This window comes from Pelophylax lessonae (assembly GCF_965119305.1).
Source record: "Pelophylax lessonae genome assembly, chromosome: 5".
NCBI lineage: Eukaryota > Metazoa > Chordata > Amphibia > Anura > Ranidae > Pelophylax > Pelophylax lessonae.
In genome coordinates this window covers 199366813-199389594 of record NC_138772.1, presented here as the reverse complement: position 1 = coordinate 199389594, position 22782 = coordinate 199366813, and the positions used below count along the sequence as shown (strand labels likewise).

Here is a 22782-nt window from a genome sequence, read left to right as displayed (position 1 = left end):
GACAAATAGCGGAGGATAGTAAAAAAAACCCAAAGAAATTCTTTAAATATATCAACAGCAAAAAAACTAAGGCAGAGCATATTGCACACATAATTAACAATGATGGGAGGATGGTTACAGAGGACACTGAAAAAGCAACCGTGCTAAATGCTTTTTTCTCGTCAGTCTTTACACAGGAAAAGGAGGGGTACACTGACCATGACTGTATGGTTAGTAGTAATAAACAGGACTTGCCACCATGGCTAACAGAGGGGGAAATCAGGGAAAGGCTGGATAAACTTAACACAAACAAATCACCAGGACCGGATGGCATACATCCGAGAGTACTCAAGGAACTCAGTAAAGTTATATCGAGACCACTGTTCCTGATCTTTGCTGACAGTATTAGGACAGGAGATGTACCAGGGGATTGGAAGAAAGCTAACGTGATTCCAATATTCAAAAAGGGCCAGAGGCATATCCCGGGAAATTATAGGCCTGTCAGTTTGACATCAGTAGTATGTAAACTTCTGGAGGGGATGATAAGGGACTATATTGTAGAGTTTGCTAAGGACAACAACATCATCAGCAGTAATCAGCACGGGTTTACAAATGGGCGTTCTTGTCAAACCAATCTCCTTACATTCTACGAGGAGGTGAGCTGTGAGCTAGATAGGGGGAGACCAGTGGATGTGGTGTACTTGGATTTCGCTAAGGCGTTTGATACAGTTCCCCACAAGCGCTTAATTTATAAAATAAGGTCTGCAGGTATCGATAGCAGGGTTTGCTCTTGGATACGGAACTGGCTAAAAAGGCGGGTCCAAAGGGTAGTAATAAACAGCGCATACTCAGACTGGTCTGAGGTGGTAAGCGGGGTCCCCCAAGGCTCAGTCCTGGGACCAACCTTGTTCAATTTATTCATAAACAACATTGAGGTCGGGATCAGTAGTTCGATATCAGTTTTTGCAGATGACACAAAATTGGGCAGGGCAATAACTTCACAACATGAAGCAGATATCCTGCAGAATGACCTGGACAAAATAACAGAGTGGGCAACGACATGGCAAATGAGGTTTAACGTGGAGAAGTGTAAGGTTTTGCACTTGGGGACTAAAAACATAAAATCACAATACACGTTAGGAGGGGAGCCCTTGGGGGAATCAAAAATGGAGAAGGATCTGGGAGTATTGGTTGATGATAGATTAGGAAACAGCATGCAATGTCAAGCGGCAGCTTCCAAAGCCAACAGAATATTAGCATGCATAAAGAAAGGGATGCATTCCAGAGATAAGACTATAATCCTTCCACTTTATAAAACTCTGGTCCGACCGCATCTGGAGTATTCCGTCCAGTTCTGGTCGCCAGTCCTCAGGAGGGATGTGTTGGAGCTGGAGAGAGTCCAGAGAAGGGCAACTAAACTAATTAGGGGATTGGAGGACCTTGACTATGAAGAGCGTCTACAATCGCTCGATTTATTCTCCCTGGAGAAGAGACGTCTGAGGGGGGACATGATAGCAATTTATAAATATCTTAATGGGGATCCCAGCTTAGAAAAAAAGCTGTTCATTCAAAGGGATTGCATGAGGACTCGAGGGCATACAATGCGATTAGAGGAGAAGCGTTTTAACCTCAGGCAACGCGGGGGGTTCTTTACTGTTAGGGCAACAAGATTGTGGAATTCTCTACCACAAGAGGTGGTTTCTGCGGGTAGTATGGTGGCTTTCAAAAGACTCTTAGACTTACATCTCAAGGATCAGAACATTCAGGGGTATGGGAGATGATTACAGCCACACATGCCTACACAGGTTGAACTGGATGGACTATTGTCTTTATTCAACCTCACCTACTATGTAACTATGTAAAAAATAATACAGTAAAAATATAATTTGCAACAGCGAATAATTGTGTGCAGTTTATCATTTAAAATGTTTACTCCCAACAGGGCCATGAACAAAAACCACTTTTCTGTCCAATTATAAAGTGGGTAAATTAGTATATTAAATAAGTAAATAAATAAGTGAACCCCATCAATCTACATTATTAGTAATTATTCCAGTTATTTTGGTGGTATCAGAGGCATGGGTAAGGGACGTGTTGCCACATGGAGAAATATGGGGAAGAGGTTCTCTATAACATTAGTGTATTATGTAATATTGTCAGAGGTATGTGGTAAAACCATGGATCAATGCAACCTCTACCCCATGTTCTATTCCACCTAGCTATACTGTATGTTCTTGCTGGGAGTCAGAACAAAAGTAAATGAGTCTTGTTACTGAACAGAAGGGTGGCAAAGGGAGGCTCTTAGAGGACTTTGATGGCATATTCTGGTACACTTAAGGTGAAACTAACTTTCTACAATGAAACACAGTTGGCAGGCAGGGTTTTATTGCAGAAGAGATGTCTCTTCTGAACTGAAAGTTCAGTTATACCTGCCTTTTAGCGGCATTTCCCCTGAATGTTCACTCACAACACATTCGCAGCTCAGAATATATTCTTGGCAAGACTTGGTGCCCAGATAAAATAATGCCTATGTACAAGAATTATGCCATCCCAGGCTGGCCAATCATGGGACTGAAGATGGAACCATAAGAAAACTTGATGAAGAAGGAAGCACAAGCAAGGGAATTTGCATCTCTGAAGGGAGTATAGCGGCGTTTAGTTCCTCTTTAGAATGAACCCAAACATTTAAAACATATTCTACAAAGTACTGACATCTACAGAATCCTAAATAATCAAAATGCCTGCTTTGGACATGGGGAGGTCATCGACTTTTAGCACACAATGTATACTATTCTGTGGCTATAGTTCCAAGGTTCTTCCCATTTTAATGTGAATTTTTGATAATCTGAGCATTTTTATATGCTAATCTGATTAATTATCCAAGAAGAAGTGCTTAGAGTCATTGAAAAAAGGAAAACAATCATTTTTAATATGTGTATGTGGAAAAATAAACAATTTTTATTTTAATGCTATGTATGCAATAAAAAATAACTAAATAAAAAAATGCAAGGCACCATCAAATGAAAAACAATCCTGATCCATAACTGATGTCCAAGTACTGTATACCTAACAAAAGTAAGTTCTCAGGACTACTCCCAGTACCTCAATAGCCACTGGGAGTGTTTCTCTATTAACCGGTAATGGTCTGGCAGGGTCACAAGGCACACACTGCTTCAGAGGACACCATGTGGGTGTGGCGAAACCAGTCAAGCAGGAGGTCAAGCGTCTGACATCACTTTAATTTCCGGTGGTTGGAGCGCAGGAGAGTAACAGCGTCCACCATAGCAGGAAACAGCCTTATTTGTATGGAGAAATTGTGTAATGAGTGTAATGATAATTTGTTACTTGAATAAATAGTTGTTTTAAACAGATTACATTATGGAAATTTATTTTATTCATATGGCGGATGGTAAATGGTGGTGAGGAGGATAGAACCCTGGAAATATCATCATAAGGACAGTCTGGAGTAACCCCCATCCCTGAGAGGAGGTGTGTGCCTTGGTGGAGATCTATAAGGCTTATCGCTTACCGTTTTCTGGTAAGCAGTGAGGAAAGGGGAGCACAGCTCACAGCACTGAAGCACAGTGTGAACTCACGTTTGCTATCCAGTGTGCCCAGTGGACACTGGTCACTTCCTTGATTTATATTTGGACAGTTTGATGAAAGGACTCTTAAATATTAGGAGGAGAAGCTCAGCTATAACTGTTTTGCACAAGAACCTATCACTTTATTGTCACTGCACGTAATACTGTCACTAGATTTATTTATTTATGCTAACGGTATTATTTATAAATTTATTAAGTATTTGTCTATTCAGTATATTAACAATAGTTATATAATTATTGTACTTAAATGGTATAGTGGAGTATAATTTATTATTGCACAATTTTTAGAGCAGCGCTGACACATTTGCACATAGACACGCTGTTTGTGTCTGGTATAAAAGGTACGGGCACGCACCTTCCGACACCTTCTCCTGGCGTATATATTACTTTTAAATGTTAGATGCTGTGCCAAGTTCGGGTTCACGTTAAATGTTTTCTATAAAGCAAACTAAGCTATTACATCATATTATATTGCTACTAAAGTACAATTCATTGCAATAGTGTGCTTGTGTATGGCAACTGAGCTCCCAGATGCACTTAAATCCCCACAGGACAAGGTCCAGCTAAAAACAGTATCAGCTAATAAATACGTGAATCTCTTTGGTGTACAGTTTTACTTTAATTCATCTTGCAGGATTACCTAAGGGGAAATTGTGTGAAATGAAACAAAGCTGGTAATCGTTCTGTAGCACCTTTTTATCTCATATGAGGCGTATTTTACATTTCATTGCAGATGGAGTGGTTTTTATTTTTAGATGCATAATTTCAGTATATAGCATTTAGAGATTTATGAAAATGAATATAAATTGTGCTGTGCTGCTCTGCGTACATTCTGCTTCTGATCAAAGAAATGAATAGAATTAAATGCTAATGGCTACTTGGCTCTTATAGTATTATAACAGCACATAATATATTACAGTTTGCTTAAGGCACTGAGTTTTGTAGCTACCTTATACAGTTTGTAGAAGGTTATCAGCAATTAAAAAAGGACGCAATTCCAGCTTCACTATAAATTACAGTCTTGGATCAACAAAAAGTTCCTTGATACTCCAAGACCGTATTCTATCAGTGGCATGCCATTCCTATCTGAAAAGCTCCGCTTGTGTAGAAGATCCATGGCTGATTCCACTGTGAATACCCTTAATTTTCTCAGTAAATACTATTCTAGTTATTACCATAATCATGACTGTCAGAAAACCACCTGCGATGTCATAGGAAACCTTTACATTGGGCCATACTTAAAATAAATACATTTGCTGTCTGTAACAATCAGGTCTTTTATTTCATAATCTAAACTGCCCACAAACATCTAACATAACCTATTAATAAATATTTAATTTCTTAAAGCATTGAAATTACTCTCATTCAAATTCCTTCTCTGGGCCACACTGAGTGAAGAGAAATTTTCTCGGGCCGCATATAAAATATAAACTATAGTTAAGGTATATAAGTAATAAAACACCACCGTGCCCTTCCCGCGATGCTGCCCCCCCCCAAGCACTAATTTAACACAACTAGAGGATGATCCCTTCCGAGGCAGCCTCTGCCTACAGTTAGTTGGAAGCCGCTGTGGCCATGCCCCTGACCCAACTTCCTTCTTCCCCATCAAAAAAAAAAAATTGTCAGGGGGCAGTGGGCCGCATTGCCTGGGGCTTTGGGCCGCATGCGGCCCCCGGGCCGCAGGTTGGACATGCCTGTGTTAGAGGGTGGTTACATCCATTCTCCATGGTCCCTCTGTATGTGGGGAAAATAGCTATCTTCTCTTACTTGCTACTGTAATGAACTAGAGACCATAAACTATGGGATTTGTAGTGTGTATAGAGCACTGCACATGACTATAAATAAAGGTGTTGTAAAGGCAGAAGGTTTTTTTTATCTTAATGCATTCTATGCCTTAAGATTAAAAGCCTTCTGGGTGCAGTAGCTCCCCTAATACTTACCTGAGGTCCCTCTCTGTCCAGTAATATCCACGAGTGTCTCAGCCGACCGAGATTCTCCTTCCTGATTGGCTGAGACACAGCAGCTGTGCACCATTGGCTTCCGCTGCTGTCATTCAAAATCTTCTAGCCAATCAGGGGAGAGCGGGGGCAGGGCGCTGTGTCTGAATGGACACAGGGAGCTGTGACTCAGCTCAGGTGCCCCCATAGCAATCTGCTTGCTGTGGGGGAACTGAACAGAAGGGAGGGGCCAGGAGCAGGGAAGAGGAAGATCCAGGCTGCTCTGTGCAAAACCACTGCAACAGAGCAGGTAAGTTAAAAATGTTTATTATTTTATAGGAAAAAACTAGACTTTACAATCACTTTCATATGCACTACTCATTTCAAACCGACAGAAGTGACAGAGCAAAGAAAGTCACAGAAGATGTTACAAAGAGGTGAAAAAACAAGGAAGGAAACTTTTTCATGAAAAATTGTTTATAGGGCCATTAAGTAGTAGTTATGGATGGATTATTTTTTTTTTATAGGAGAATCGTTCAGGGTCATTTTAAGACCAACATCACACTAGTGAAATTTCAGATGCGACTTGAGTCGCACAAAATCACATGGCAAGGCATTTTTTAAGCGGTGTCCATTCGCATCAATGCGACTCAGTATGGAACAATTTTTAGAAAGGTTCCTGTGCTACTTTGGTGCAATTCCCATGCAGTTTTAGCCCCATAACATATACAAACCTTAGAGAACAGGGAAGAATGGGGGAGGGGAGACAACTGACTTTCCTGGTACCAGGGAAGCCACCACAGTTAGAAATTGCAAAATAGCTTTATTAAATAAAATTGCATAGAGTAAAAATACCAATGGACAACATATCCCTAGTATACGGTCACGTCTCCCATGGTATATAATACAATTGTTTCAGTGCATAACTTCATATTATCACAATCCAAAAGGTCAACATGTTTCGCATAGGTGCTTCCTCAGGATCTTTTTAATATAGTCATGGAGAGGTAACCTTTTTCAAAGAATAAACATTAGATCTCCATATCCAAACCTTGTCAAAGTTGCATCCAAGTAGAACTACACAACCGCACTGAAAGTCAGATCAAAATCACATTGCAGCAGTATGAACCTAGCCTATGATATTATGGGATTTTGAGGATTAGGTTTACATATAATTTAACAAGTCTGGGACAATTGTAAGATTTTCACTTGTGCCCCATGCAGAATCTTACTATGTATACTTGTGAATGAAACCCAGGTAATAAAATGTGCCTACAATCATCTAGGGTTATAAACCAGTCCCTTAACAATAGCAAATCATTATCTTTAAAGGGGATCTTCACTGCATCTGAGCACCACAAGCCAAAAACACTATTTAATTCATTTTTATTATTCAAAGCAAACTCCCCCCACCCATCCATGTCTCTGTGCTTTATTTTGCTGGGAAATCACTTTGAAAAATACCCTCCTAGCATTTCTGGCCTTGGCCATCTTGAGTAAGGGCAAATGACTAATGTAGCATTTACTTCCTGGAATCCATCTGCTCTTAGCACAGGCAGGCATGCAGGAGTGTGTATGCTTAGCTGAGAAAACCCCTCCTCCTCTCCTGAAGACTCCTGGGATGCATGACATCATTTGCCTAGGCAAGAAACCAGGAAGTAACTGAAGATATGTAAAAAAAAAAAAAAAAAAAGTTTAGGAAAGTATATCATATTTACTTGATTTATCTATTTAGTCATGCAATCAGCATGAGGAATAAAAATAATCAATGTTGTTTGGGAGGATGAAGTTCCACTTTAGGCACATACATTATCACATAAGACAATGGACTAAAGTTTTATTAGAAACTTTGTGTAATGTTCTTTTCCAGGTAGGACAAGAACAAATGATTTAAAATCACTTTTTCCTACCTTGTTGAAGTCTTCAGAAGTTGCCCTCATTTCTTTCCAAGTCTTGTTTAGCAGCTGGATGCAGATACAAAAGAACTCCTCAAACGCTCGATCGTGTGTGAAGAACATAGGGTGAAAATCATTGCAGGTTTCGCTTGCTATATAGAAAAAGAAAGAAAAAGCACAAAGGTAAGACTTGCATTTCCCTACAGCTTATTATAAGTATTAAACATCTCTCAGGCTTATACAGAGGACAATATTTCATATATTAAGAAATGTACTCACAAACAGTATGTGGCCAGTGATGAATGTAAATAAAAATAGCCTAGTGTCTCATTTCTACTAGGTCTCACACATCACAGTCTTTCTGTAAAGCTTATCTGGCTTTAAGCATAGGAACGAAAATGCATTTTAAAAGAAGGGGGAAAAGGGCATTTACAAAAAGACTCAGAACAAAGTAGACCATTCCTGAAGACCTGACATTAAGGTTGCTAAATGTCATACTTACCTTGAAATGTTAGGAAGAGCGGCACAATTTAGCGCTTTTCAAGAACAGAAAAAACACCTTTTTTAGATAAAAAGGATCTTTCATGAGGTAGGTTTTTTATAACGTAGATTTAAAGCTAAATTCCAGGCCCAGAAACTCTCATGTAAACCCGCTCCTATACCCAGTGATGCGAATGGCCTCAGATGATACACAGGTATGAAACAAATCCTCCTACATAAGTTTTACATGTATATCTGCTGTCTTCCCCTTTCTACACCCTTTTAGAAGTGCAGATTGTGTTATAAATCTTTCTTCATCTGCCTCAGCACAGTGGAGAGGGTGGGGAGACTGCACTTACACTGTGTAAGAGCTGATTGAAGGAAAGGGACATCACCCCCCATCCTCTATGCTTCCTCCCCGACACAAATTTTTATCTCATGTTATCTCATCTATCGGAGAACTTGTAAGAAGTGACACATGCTGATAACAGAGGAAGGAAGCACCAGGGAGAAACAACACTTAGAGCTTTGGCGAGGGATAAGTAAACACTGCAGATATATGTGCTTAGTTCAGATTTCATGAATGGGGTTTACAACCACTTTAACTATATCCCTCAATACCCACAAAGAATATAATTCCACTTTTTTGTGTACCGCATTTCTAACCTCAGATATTACCTTGAAAAAATAGTGATTATATCATCACTGAGCTGGACATAACCTGTACAAAAGTTTTACTTGTATTTCTGCTGTCTTTCCCTTTCTACACCCTTTCAGTAGTGCATATTGTGTTAAAAATCTTTCTTCATTTGCCTCAGCACAGAGGAGAGGGTTGGAAGACTGGAGAGGGTGGGGAGACTGCACTTACACTGTATAAGAGCTGATAGAAGGAAAGGGACACCCCCCCCCCTTCATCTATGCTTCCTCCCCGACACAAATTTTTAGCTCATGTTATCTCATGTGTTGGAGAACTTGTAAGAAGTGACACATGCTGATAACAGGGGAAGGGAGCACAAGAGAGAAATGACACTTAGAGCTTTGGAGAGGATGGGGAGACTGCACTTACACTGTGTAAGAGCTGATTGAAGGAAAGGGACAACACCCCCCCATCCTCTATGCTTCCTCCCCAACAAAAATTTTTATCTCATGCTATTGCATGTGTCGGAGAACTTGTAAGAAGTGACACATGCTGATAACAGAGGAAATAAGCACCAGAGAGACACGACACTTAGAGCTTTGGCAAGGGATATGTAAACACTACAGATATATGTGCTTATTTCAGATTTAATGAATGGGGTTTACAACCACTTTAAGTATATTCTTTAATAGCCAGAACCGCATTTCCAACCCCAGATATAACCTTGAAAAAATAGTGATGATATTATAACTGAGCTGGACAGAGCCTGTGCAGACAGTAGAGCTTTGGGAGGGACACAGGAGGTCCTCCTACTACAGGCTGTCTGCAGAGATCAACATAAGGGATGGATAGAAGCAATGACTGCTGTTTATCACAGGAAACATCTGAACAGAGGCAATGTACAGTTGATACATGTTGGATTAGAACACAAATCTGGAAGAAATAAACAAAGTACACCTAGATGCAAGTAATAATGCACATGCCTCTTATATTTAGACAGTGTTTGCTTATCACAGAGTTCAGCCCTAAAACTATAATAAACCTAAAACCAAAAATGTGATATACTGCATCTGACCAATCATCAGATGTCATGGTTGCATTCATTTTTAAGCTTCTTTTTTTTTACCCATTTTCACCGGATGATCTGGCCAGTAACATACCTCCAGTGTCTTTAGAGTGCCTTTGCTCTGAAAGAAGAAGCAACAGAGACACCTTTGGACAGCAGCCTTGTCAGTCTTGGGGAGGATGGGAGTGTTTGATGTACTAGCAGATTTAGATACACCAAAAAACAAAGCCAAACTCCAGCTAATGCTTTTTAAACAGTTACAGCAACAGTTTTAATCCTTTTTGGATAAAGGCTTTTGATAAATAAAAGGCTGAATATTGTAAGCACCCCATCAGTGTTAAAGGGTTGTCTTAACCCAGGGGTGTCAAACTGGCGGCCCTCCAGCTGTTGCAGAACTACAAATCCCCTGCCAATGGGAGTCATACTTGTAACTGCAAAGCCTCATGGGACTTGTAGTTCCACAACAGCCAGTTTGACACCTGTGTTTTAACCTTCTAACTGCTACATTTGCAGGATAGTTCTGTTGAAAAACAATTACAGGTCAAAATAAAAGGAAAGAAAGCCTAAAAGGAAAACTATTGCAACTATCACATCTAACTGGTAAGCTGCAATATAAGGAATGTTTGCTTTTAGGTTTAATACCACTTTAAAGCTCAACTACAGGTAACAAAATATATATATATATATATATATATATATATATATATATATATATATATATACATAATTTGTTCCAATGATATTCAAAATGTCAACATATGACAGAAAAGTATGTGTGTGGGGGATCTTCTAAATGGGGACACCAGTTTTTAACCCCTCCATACAACAAGCAGAGGTACAGATATTCATGGCCAAATATCTATTACACAGTCATTCTACATCCATGGAAAAACAAGTAATTTGCTTAAGGGCCAATGGAAATTACACAAGATAATTGTATTATTTTTACTTGTACCTGCACTACATAAGATTCCAACCTGTCTAATCAATATCCAAGCAACTAACATCTAGTAGTACATTACAGACAAGTGCCTTTTACTGGCAATTCACTATTACAAGTCTTTTCTGTGGCCTTAATTGGTACTTGTGTGGGTACCTTTAGATCTACGAAAATGGAACTATCATGGTAATTGTAGCAATACAGTCTTTGAACATCAGAATCCAAACATAGCCATGTGACCCACTGCAGGGACTGTTTGTTGCGCAAGTAGCTTGAATCGGCTATGTTTCACGTATCTTTCCTATTAAATTAGGTTACAGAGCAGCATTTTTATTATCAGTTTGCTAACCATTTACAGTGATTTATACTGAAGCCGCTATGCTGTAAATGTTTCCTTAGATTCATACCTTGATTTTACTCAGAGGTACAATCTCCTTTCCATCATCAAGTCTCTTACAGTAAGCCATTAAAAACAATGCAAAGAACGAATGTTCTTATAATTGGAAAGCTCCTGTTAATGGAAGCAGATATGTTTCTTTTCAAAGGCACTTAGCAGACATTTTGACCCTTGGAAGGCTGACACCAGGCTGAAATGGTTGCAGCTACTAGCCTGTTGTCAATCAAAACAAGATAAAGCGGTGTTTATTGACGCACTATCTTAGCAGGTAATAGGAAGAGGATAACAAGCACATTACAAGTTACAGAGCCAATGACCACAGCAACATAAAAAAAAATAATTGTGTATGCTATGAAATTAGTTAGCTTCAGGAGGATGTCTTTTTTAAAAGAGGTCAATCTCAAAAGTATTCTTGTTCAATACTATGAAGAATGCAAGTTATAAACAAAGAAACACCATCTGAGCTCCATCATATAACTTAAAAACTAAGCAAAGATGTAATGGTCAGTGGTTATCAGGTTCATTGGGGGAATATAAAATCACAAGCGACTATATAGTCTTTTATTTATAATTAGCCATTAGGATAAGATGGTCAGCAGAAAACACTTGAGTAAACAGTACTAAGTCCTTATCATCCCCAGGTGTCTGCTGTGCACACATACTCTAATCAAGAATGCTAAAATAGAATGCTTAACATTCAACCTGTACCTTATCAACAGGTTAGTCCAGGAGTCTTCATACTATGGCCCTTCCAGTTGTTCAGGAACTACGATTCCCATCATGCCTAGTCATGCCTGTGAATGTCAGAGTTTTACAATGCCTCATGGGATGTGTAGTTCCGCAACAGCTAAGGGGGCGAAGTTTGAGGATCCCCTGGGTTAGTCTGTTTACTTATGCGTTTGATTAAGGTCTGTATGAGTACTTATTCCCTGGATTATTCTTGTGTATATAGTTTAGACTGTGTCTATACTTAGCTATTGGTCTGTTATTTAGAGTAGTTTAGGAGATATTTACTGAGCTAGCAGCCAGTTACATCACTGGCGAATGCACTTTGAAGGAACGGCCACCCAGGCCATTTCTTCAGAGCAGTGTGCCGTGACTGGCGGCTCCCATGCACATGCATGGAAGTGATGTCGGTGCGGCTCTGGCTCTGTTACCGGCCGTAGCCGTGATGACGTCACCCGGAAGGAAAACTTTTTAAGTTGGAAGCTGCCTCCAGTGATGCATCGCATCGCTGGAATGCTTAGTTTTCAGGTAAATTAAACATAATGTGCTAGTATGCGATGCAGCCGCTTTAACTTAACATACACACCGCAATCAGTTTGCATGAACAAGTTACAACTTTGATGCGGCGCAAATTTGCAGGGAATTCGCATCAAATCTACTGTGAACTGGCCCTTAGTGAATCAACCTCAATGAGTCCACTGAACTTTGACACCCGAAGTCTGGACAAAAGTTTAACAGCTCTCATATTATCATATTATGATATGTTTGGATTCAACAAATCTTAAAAAAAGCCCAGCTTTCCTTGAAGAAAACCTTTTTAAAAAATGTATTATTTATTATAAATCTTATTTAACCACTTTACCACTAGAGCATTTTGCTGTCTTACGTCTGGGCCACTTTTTGCGATGTGCGACTTTAACTGACAATTGCGCGGTCGTGCGACGCCGTACCCAAACAAAATTTACCACCTTTTTTTCCCACAAACAGAGCTTTCTTTTGGTGGTATTTGATCACCTGTGTGATTTTTACTTTTTGCGCTATAAACAAAAAAAGAGCGTTTATTTTGAAAAAATAACAATATTTTTAACATTTTTTATGTGAAATTCCCCCCAAAAAAGATGTAAAAACCAATTTTTTTTTTAATTTTTGGCCAATTTGTTTTCTGCTACCCATGTTTGGTAAAAAAAATCGCAATAAGCGTATTTTGATTGGTTTGCGCAAAAGTTATTGCGTTTACTAACTAAGGGAAAGATTTCTGTCATTTTTGGTGTTTTTTTTTTTTAACGAGTAATGGCGGCGATCTGCGATTTTTTTTGGCGGGACTGCAACATTGCGGCGGACAGATCGGACCCTTGACTGACATTTTTGACACTTTTGGGGGTACCAGTGACATTACTGCAGTAATCAGTGCAATATATATGCACTGTTACTGTAAAAATGACACTGGCAGGGAAGGGGTTAATTTTATTGGAGAGGGAGGGGTTAATGTATGCCTGGTGCTTACTGACGTGTGGGGGGGAGGTGACTGAGTGAGCCAGGGACAGATTGGATGTTCAGCTATGATGAACACTCCGATCTGTCACTCCCTGTCACTTAGGAGATCCGCCCGCCCTGTTTACACAGGCGGGCGGATCTCCAAACTGGATTCCCCGACGATCGGGGCAGAGCAGCGGCGAACGCCGCCGCTCCTCCCCTGGCGCCTCCGGCTGCGGGCGAGCGCCGATACAGGGGAGGAGTCTAGCGACGTAGGTCTACGTCGCTAGACGATAACGAGCCACTGTGCCGCAGTAGCAGCACAGTGGCCAGAGGTAAAGAGGTTAACAACACTTGTTTAAGGAGAAACAATGTCCTTTCTAAGGCCCCTTTCACATGGGGCAAATCCCTTTTCACAGACTCTGCACGCTCAGCGGAATTGCTACGTTGATCCCCACTAAGCAGGCTGATGACAGGTCTGCCTCTGCTCACTGTGCAGAGACGTTCCTGCCAGAGTCCCGCTCTCCTCTATGGGGAGATCGGATGAAAATGGACAGCCTGTCCGTTTTAATCTGATCCCATCCGATCCGACCCGCTGGACGGATGGAGAACGTATCACCATCTGTCTGTTTTCAGCAGGTCTTGTTGGATCGGATGCCAGGCGGGTGTTAGTGGAGTAGAATGGGCGGCCTGATCAGGTCCATCTGAAAAACGGACAGGCAGACCTGATCGGTCCGATCATGTGAAAGGGGCCTAATACTACATTACCTACCCAAAAATTAAATATATATATATATATATATATATATATATACACACACACAAAAGTGAATACACCCCTCACATTTTCATGTGACAACACTGAAGAAATGACACTTTGCTACAATGTAAAGCAGTGTGTACAGCTTGTATAACAGTGTAAATTTGCTGTCCCCTCAAAATAACTCAGCACACAGCCATTCGTGTCTAAACTGCTGGCAACAAAAGTGAGTACACCCCTAAGTGAAAATGTTCAAATGGGGCCAAAATAGCTTTTATATATATATATACACACACATACATATGTGTAAAGACAGACTTGTATTTATAAGATAGCAAATATTTGTTTTTTCTTCTGGGAAATAAAATTGAAAAAAATGAATTTTTGATTTCTCCTCATTAGCTTTTAATACAAAACTGTGCTGTAGCTTTAAACTGTAATCTCTCCAGAACAGAAATCCATCCTGCAACCGCATGTCAAAAATGAATAAACATGAGAAGAGCAAAGACCTGCAGGCAATAAAGTGCAATCTGTTAGGCTTCCATGTGGCCCAAAGCGATTTATTAGCGGAAGCATTTTGAGCATGCATTAGTCAAAAAAAACCTCCGGCTTTTATATTTACATCTATATATAGAAGACCTCAATCTACCTTCAGCATCAGATTAGGGGCATGCTAATTCAGCTTTCCAAACAGCAGTGATTGAATCAACCTCTTACTGCACAAACATACAATTACACACAGTTTAGGCACCAGCTAACGTACTGTGGCTGCATCGATGATGACCAAAAGAACACAATTGGCAGAGAACAGAAATAAGTCTCATCAACTTGATTATATAGAAATTATCAGCAATACCATTTTATTAAGAAACTATATTTTAAAATACTTGTAAAAGAGTACAGAATTGTAAAATAGAAAATGATCAGTAAAGTACAAGCCTTATGATTTACTACGAAAAATAATGATGGTGCTGCTGAAGGGATGCCATCATTATAATTGTTGGGTAGCATCCGTGGTTCTAAATGTAGAATTGTGTACTTCTCAATACAGCTAAATTCTAAACAGATAGCTAAACACACAATAGAAATACATAAAGTATATGGGAGCAGTTTTACCTGAAAATTCCAAGTCTTTGGACTTTCAAAGCCCTATCTGATAACAGAGCCAGGTTGGTGACCAGCTTTTTTGCAGCAGAAATATAGAACAGTCAAATGCCCCCGCCCCCCCCCCCCCCCCCCACCAAACAGCTCTTTCCTCTGCTAAAGATGGCCATACACCATACAATTTTCGGGTTTCATTTTCTTTAGATTTACCTTCAACTTTGAAGTGAACGTGCCTGCCAGATTGCATGCAAATTGAAAGTGTTTAGGTTTGACCTCCTATTATATGGTTTTTGTAAATCTAATGGAAAATTGTACATGAAAATTGTATAATGTATGGCCAGCCTGTCCTCTCAGCATGTTTCTTTTCAACACACTTGCATGCAGTACACATGATTGGTCACTAATGCTTCCCCTCCCTCTCTCAGTCTGAGTGTTGATGCTTGATTATCTCAATTTTTGTTGTTCATTTGTTCATTAACTGGTTGCCGACCGCCCGCTGCAGTTATACTGCGGCAGGCAGCCGCTCCTGCGCAAACCGACGTATACCTCGGTCGCGCGTCTGAAGCTAGGGGGTGAGCGCGCGCCGCCGCGCTCCCGCCCCCGCTCGTCGGTGTGGACTCCGATACACGGGGCGAGCGGCTCCGATTGCCACCTGACACCCGCAGCCAGTCCCCGCTGAGAGAAAAGAACGGTCAGCTGTTGTAAACACAGCCGACCGTCCTCCCTGGAATGATCACAGAGCTCCTGTGATCCTTCTACATACGATCACAGGTCTCTGTGATCATATCACAAGCCACAACCCCCCCCTCCCCCCACAGTTAGAAACACGGTACACATTTAACCCCTTGATCACCCACAGTGTTAACCCCTTCCCTGCCAGTGTCATTATTTACAGTAACGGTGTATATTTTTTGGCACTGATTACTGTAGTAATGTCACTGGTCCCACCAAAAGTGTCAAAAATGTCAGTTAGGGGCCGATCTGTCCGGCGCAATGCCGCAGTCCCGCTAAAAATCACAGATCGCCACCATTACTAGTTAAAAAACAAAAAACGATAAAAATGACATAAATCTTTCACATAGCTGGTAGAGACGATAACTTTTGCGCAAACCAATCAAAATTTGCTTATTGCAATTTTTTTTTACCAAAAATATGTAGCAGATTGGCCTAAGATGTTAAAAAATTTAGATTTTTATATTTTTTTTTGGGAATGTTATATAGCAGAATGTGAAAGATATTGTTTTGTTTGTTTTTTTATTGCTTTTTTGTTTATAGCGCAAAAAATAAAAATCGCACAGGTGACCAAATACCACTAAAAGAAAGCGCTATTTGTGGGAAAAAAAGGACATCAATTTCATTTAGGTACAGTGTCGCGCGACCGCGCAATTGTCCGTTAAAATCACGCAGTGCCGAGTCGCAAAATATGGCCTGAGCATTAACGGGGGAAAATCCTTCCGGTCCAGAAGTGGTTAAAGGATAACTATATTGATCCATGATTTTTTTTTTCTTATTTTTATTTTATATCTAGAGTTTAGCGTACTATTGATGCTGTTGGCGCTTTGAAGGACACACAAGTGGCAAAAAGGAAAGTGGGAATGAACCACAACATGCAGAAGGGGATGCAGGAATCTGACAGTCTCAGCTGTGTTGCATGTGAGGATTCAGTTAGAGGCCAAAGCCTTTAAACTGACAAAAAACCTGCAGAACAAGGGTAGGGCAGGAAACTATAAAGGGTCCTCTGCATTTTTTAAAATTTTTGAAATTGAGACATTGTTTATTTAACCACTTAACGACCAAGCCTATTTCTGACTTGGTTCCTGATGAAGCAACCGATGAACAATCTTTTCTGCGAAACGCGTTGAACCGGCTTATTATGTTTCTCAACAGATAACGTATTTATAGTTTGTATTAATGCTGATTGAATTTATGTCTTATATATATTCTCTTTATGAAAAGTTTTTTTTTAAATTTGTATCATGAATAAAATGGTGCTCACTAATTTGTGACAACTCCACATCCTTTAAAGTCCTGACACTTGGAGTGAGACATAGGGAGGTCAATTTTGGACTTTACGTGTCCTCCCCATTCTTTTTAAGTTTTTAGAATCCCCAAACACTATATATATATATATATATATATATATATATATATATATATATATATATATAAAGGCTCTGGAGAATAAAATGGCGGTCTTCGTAATATGTTTTGTCACGTGATATTTGCGCAGCGGTCTTTCAAACGCAAATTTTTTTGGAAAGAATACATTTCACAGCATTAAAAAAAAAAAATAAACAGTAAAGTTTGCCCTATTTGTTTGTATATTGTGAAAGGTGATGTCAGGAAGACTAACTAGTTCCCGAACATGTTACGGTTTAAAATTGTGCACACTTGTGGAATGTGAGCAATTGTGGAAACTACGGTACTTAAAAATCTCCATAGGCGACATTTTAAACATTTTTAACCGTTACCATGTTAGAGTTATAGAGGAGGTATTTTTCTAGAATTATTGCTCGTGCTCTGGTGATCACAGGGATACCTCACATGTGTGATTGGAACACAGTTTTCATTTGCGAGTGCAACTTATCTATGCGTTTTATTTTGTGCACAAGCTCACGGCGACAGGGGGCGCTTTATTTTTTTTCCTATTTATTAAATTTTTTATTTTTAGCACTGCTTTTAAAGAAAATCTGATCACTTTTATTGCGGTCACAAGCAATGTAAACATCCTTTTTGACAGTAATAGGCAGTGACAGGTACTCTTTATGGAGGGATCAGGGGTAATAAAGACCCCCGACTCCTCCACTGCACTTCAAAGTGTTTAAAATGCCGGAAACTGTTTTTTAAAATCGGCACAGATGAGCACAGATGTGGCACAGATGCACACTGATGTGGCAGGGATGTGGCACCAATGAGCACTGATGTGGCATGGGTGGGCACAAATGAGGCATGGGTGTAGCATGGATGGGAATGAATAAGGCATGGATGAGGCACAGATTGGCATGTATGAGGTAAAATTGAGGCATGGATGGGCATGACTGAGGCACAGACTGGCATGATTGAGGTACAGATGGGTTTGACTGAGGCATGGATGGGCATGCTTGAGGCACTAATGAGGCATATGGGCAGTTTTTTTTTACCTAATGCATTAGGATAGAAAATCCTTCTGTGTGCAGAAGCCCCCCTTCAGCCCATCTTTATCCAGCGATATTGCAGGAGTTTATAAGCTGCCTGGGACTCCCCTCCTCATTGGCTGAGACAGGAGCACAGCACAATTGGATTCCACTGCTGTCATTTAAAGTCAGTAAGCCAATCAGGAGAGTGAGGGGGTGGGCTCTGTGTCTGAATAGATACAGGGAGCTGTGACTCGGCTGCTTGCTGTAGGGGTACTCAACAGGAGCACAGAAGAGTGCCCGAGAAGAGGATGATTTGGGACACTCTAGCAAAACCAACTGCACAGAGCAGGTAAGTATAACATGTTGGTTATTTAAAAAAATAAATAAATAAACTTTACAACCACTTTAAGTTTTAGTGCATGTTATAGGAAATATAACTACTGATCCAGCATCCCATTTGATAGTTAGGAAGTCATTAGGAAGTGTTTTATTACCTAGATAACATCAGTTTTAATTTTCTCCCCTGCTCCTACTCCACAGGTGTTTCCACTTCACTCCCCCACGTCTTTATGTATGACTGTGATTGCAATACTCATTGGCATTGACTATAATAAATGTAAAAATGTAACCCCTTCATGAACTGAGTTTTTTTTTTACACCTTCGTGATCAGAGGAAATGTTATAATTTTGCAGTGTGTAATCTCAATTGCTAATATCTTTGCAACCACTAGGTTGGGAAGGGGGGGGTGTCAACATGTTGATTTTCAGAGACAGATTTGGCTTTATGTTAGTAGCAAACGTTAAAAAATAAAATTTTTAAAATATGGTAATTATTCTAGGAAATTAAAAAACAAACAGTATCTGCTTGCTTCTCCTGATTACAGGGATGCTAAGAGCCAGTTCACACTACCGCGACCAGAAAGTCGCCCCATGAAGGAGCGACTTTTTAGCGTGACTTTGAAGAGACTTGTTTAGTGACTTGTAAGAGACTTGTTTAGAGACTTGTAAGAGACTTGTAAGAGACTTGTTTAGAGACTTGTTTAGAGACTTGGAAGAGACTTGGAAGAGACTTGTGCACTACTTTGAAGAGACTTAAATTATAGGCGACTTTGTCTGTGGGGAATGCCTGGCTAATTTTTTTCTGCTTCCTGGAAAGTCTGATCACAGTCGCTTAAAAATAAAGATCCGACTTAGAGGTGACTCCCATTGAAGTCTATGTGCACAAGTCGGATAGAGGTCGCCTTGAAGTAGTACAGGAACCTTTTCTGAAGTCGGAGCGACTTCAGTAGTGCATATTAAGACGGCTCTCATTCATTTACATTGAATTTGTAAGGACAAGAGACTTGGGGCGACTTGAGGGCACACAAGTCGTGTCCCAAGTCGGAGTAGTGTGAACCGGCTCTAAAACATATGAAATTCATATTTTGTGTTTATTACCCAGTCTCAAAATATGCATGTTCATTTTAATAGGCAAAATGCATTTATGTTTTCACATTGGTTTATCTCAATATCATGTTTTCGTTAATCCTACAGGTCATCATAAACATTGGAGGGCAGGCAGGCAAACATGCAGGTGCAAACTAAGGTATCTATGATAGTCCTAAGTGTTCTTATCATTCCTTGTCAGGCTATGAAGGAATATGAAGAGATCAGACAATGTTTTCCAGCATTCCCGATTGGTACTCCCTATAGAAGTCTTGCCATGCAGTGTGTGTTGGAGGCCAATAGACATAAGATTGTCTCCTAGTCCAGGTGTGAACAGCGGTATTAGGAAACTGTCCTCCTAACATCTAAGGGCACCTTAACCCTATATATCTTTCTAGAAGGTCTATTCATACCTTTCCACTGTGTTGTAATGTGTTGCCACACATGCATACTGTATGTATGGTATTTCATGTAGTAAGGTAGCCCATTATTTTGAATCGTCTTCCAACACACCACAACATTGGTTTTAATGAACCAACAGTGCACCTGGACACACAGATGATTAAAATTTGTTTGTCATGAAGTTTGGACATGCATACGTTTTGTGCAGTTCTAGTAAGGTGTTTTCGGCTACCATGCAAAATGAACGGCAAAGCAGCATACTGCAGTATGTTTCAAGTGGCAATGCCTAGTAAAACGTGGGTGGAATACAGTAACTTCTAAAATGCTCATTAATGCTCATTAATATTTGTGATTTATATTCACAACTGCATTAAAAGCCACATGACCAAGAAAAGTTCTGCATAATGTTTTTTGTTGCATGTGTTTCAACAATATAATAAACGGGATTAGGTTTACAATATTACACTATGTGGAGCCTTTGTTTTGCATTCATGTGACCTCTGACATGAGTGAGGACTTGGTGGATTGTCTCTTTGGGGTCTGGAGTCATTGGAGCTGATGCTTGGGTTACCAACAGTGGAGTTTACCGATTTAAGCGCTCACTGAGCTCCCTGAATAAGGGTGATCGCTGGTTATCTGGTAAGCCTCCTGTGTGAGTATCTCCTGGGTGTCACAACCGCTATCTTTGGATTCCTCCTTTCTTTACACTTGGCAGAGGACTCCTGAATTAGGAAATATATTCACCACACCATTTTGTTAATTGTCATTAAGATATTTCACATTGGTAAAACAAAGATGGAGTAGTGAAGGAGGATCCGTCACCACATATATGCAATTAGGGTGGGCAATTTGGGCATTCCTCTGGGCAAGCATGTGGCCCGTGTCCACCACTACCACTTTACTACGATTCTGTTCATTGGATCATATATTTCTGGATCCAAGGGGAGGTGACTGGGACAAGAATTAGGATGGATTTTTAAATTTAGAACCAGTATCCCCCAGGGCTTCATTGAGCCCACATTTTCAACTATATTGGACAGCTATTCCTCAAAAAGTACAGAAAAGGGATTTAGACAGTACCAACTGGTTCCACCTAAAAAGTAGGCTCATGAATACATATTGTTTTGATTCATGCATTTGGGTTTGTATACACCGTAAAATTCAGGGAATGTAGCACCTCGGGACATTGTGTAACAGCCAATTACCTTAAACATAAATGCCTTGGTTTTTCTTTGACAAACACAAAATATCTTCCAGCAGCAAAACAAACTTCAGAAAATGCCACACGAAAAGTCTGCTTATCTTCAGCACAATTTAAACTATTAAATATGCAAATATCCAGGAAGGCTTTACCCCAGGGTTAGCACCATCCATCTTCAGATGTTTTGTTTTTGCCTTATGTGCTGCTTCCTGAAGGCTGCTTAACCCTACTGAGACATAAGTCCCTGTAGTCAGGAGTGGAGACTCTTTTCCCACCCATATGTCACTTAGGGCCACCAAAATTCCAGGTCCCAATAAGCCACTACTAATGCCCGGAGGACTGCGAGTCAGTCCTCTCTCCTGTCCAACTGTGGTCACCAAGGGACCACAACCCAAATATCGGTGCCAAATAGTACAAGCCCAGGACCCACCCTTGGTGTCCTGTACAGCACATATAATAAATGGTTTAGTTTCCATGTTGTTTTTGTATATGTATTACCTCCCTGTAATAAACAGAATTCTTTTTTTTTATTGGATTGTGTTTTGGTTTTGTACACATGATTTTTATACTGATTTGTTTATTTGTATCTACAGTACTCAATATCAGATATGTATTTTTTTTTTATACTTTATTTTCGTCTTGCGCCCGCTTTTGGATATAGGGTGGGACTTGGAATATGCTCGCCACAGAAGGCCCCCCAGACAACACATTATCTGCAGAACTGAGGGGGGCATTTTACTGGGGAGCTTGGGTGGTGTGGTGTTCGGGGCATTGGAGTATGTGCTTGCTTGGGTCAGGTCATGTTCAGTCCTCCTCTCTGGGTTCTCTGGTTTTGGCTGCCTTGAGCACAATTGGGTACCCTAAGATGGCCACCACTACCGCTGTGTGCAGTAAACAGTAGAGGGCAGCAACTATTATAGATTATTTAGGGTTATTGAAGGTTTTCACTCTAGGACCTTCTCTATGCCCCTATTATCCTTCTAGTTCGGTTTCCTGCAATTACCCGCATCTGGCCAAATTAAAGCGGGATTTCCAGGAGCATAGTTTGTGTCTTTCTTGGTTTTGGATTGTTGTGGCTAGCCATGCCTCTAGAGAGACCCATTAATAAGCATTTATGTTTAAGGTCAGTTTATTTATGTGCTTGGTATTAATCTTCCCTTTTTTATTCAAAAGTGGGTCATTCTTGAAATCAGAGAAAATAAATGTACCGTATATATATATTTTTTTACAGGTCTGTAAGCTGCAAACTGGAATCTCTGCATTTTCAGTTGTCCCTTTCCCTGTTGAGACCCTATCATGGGACAATACCACTACACCATTTTCATTACTGTTTTTATTTGGTCATTAACAGGCGTGCAGCTTCACATTTCTCTTAGTGCCGGTTCACACATGTGCGGCTGCAGCGATTGCATGTAATGTCGGAGCGCACTGCTCCTTCATTACATGCGATCGGCTGTGCGGTGCGAATTTAGCCATACACTTTGTATGGCTAAATTCGCACCGCACCCGCAGCAAAGATGCACAGTACCCTTTTTTGCAGCCGCATCAGGATCGGATCGCACAGTGGCTCACATTTGTGCGATCCAATCCTGTGCGAACTGCAAGATCGCACTGCGATATGCGATCAAACTGGGGGTGT

The 22782-nt window shown here is 40.3% G+C and overlaps 1 protein-coding gene across 2 annotated transcripts in view; it reads right to left on the bottom strand.

Moving 5' to 3' along the window:
* ELMO1 (engulfment and cell motility 1) overlaps positions 1-22782 on the bottom strand; it is a 604300-nt gene that overhangs the window by 228905 nt on the left and 352613 nt on the right. For both annotated transcript variants that reach the window (XM_082257836.1, XM_082257837.1), the window contains one exon: positions 7432-7568. In XM_082257836.1, coding sequence (XP_082113962.1) covers positions 7432-7568 — 137 coding nt within the window. The remainder of the gene's footprint in view (positions 1-7431; positions 7569-22782) is intronic.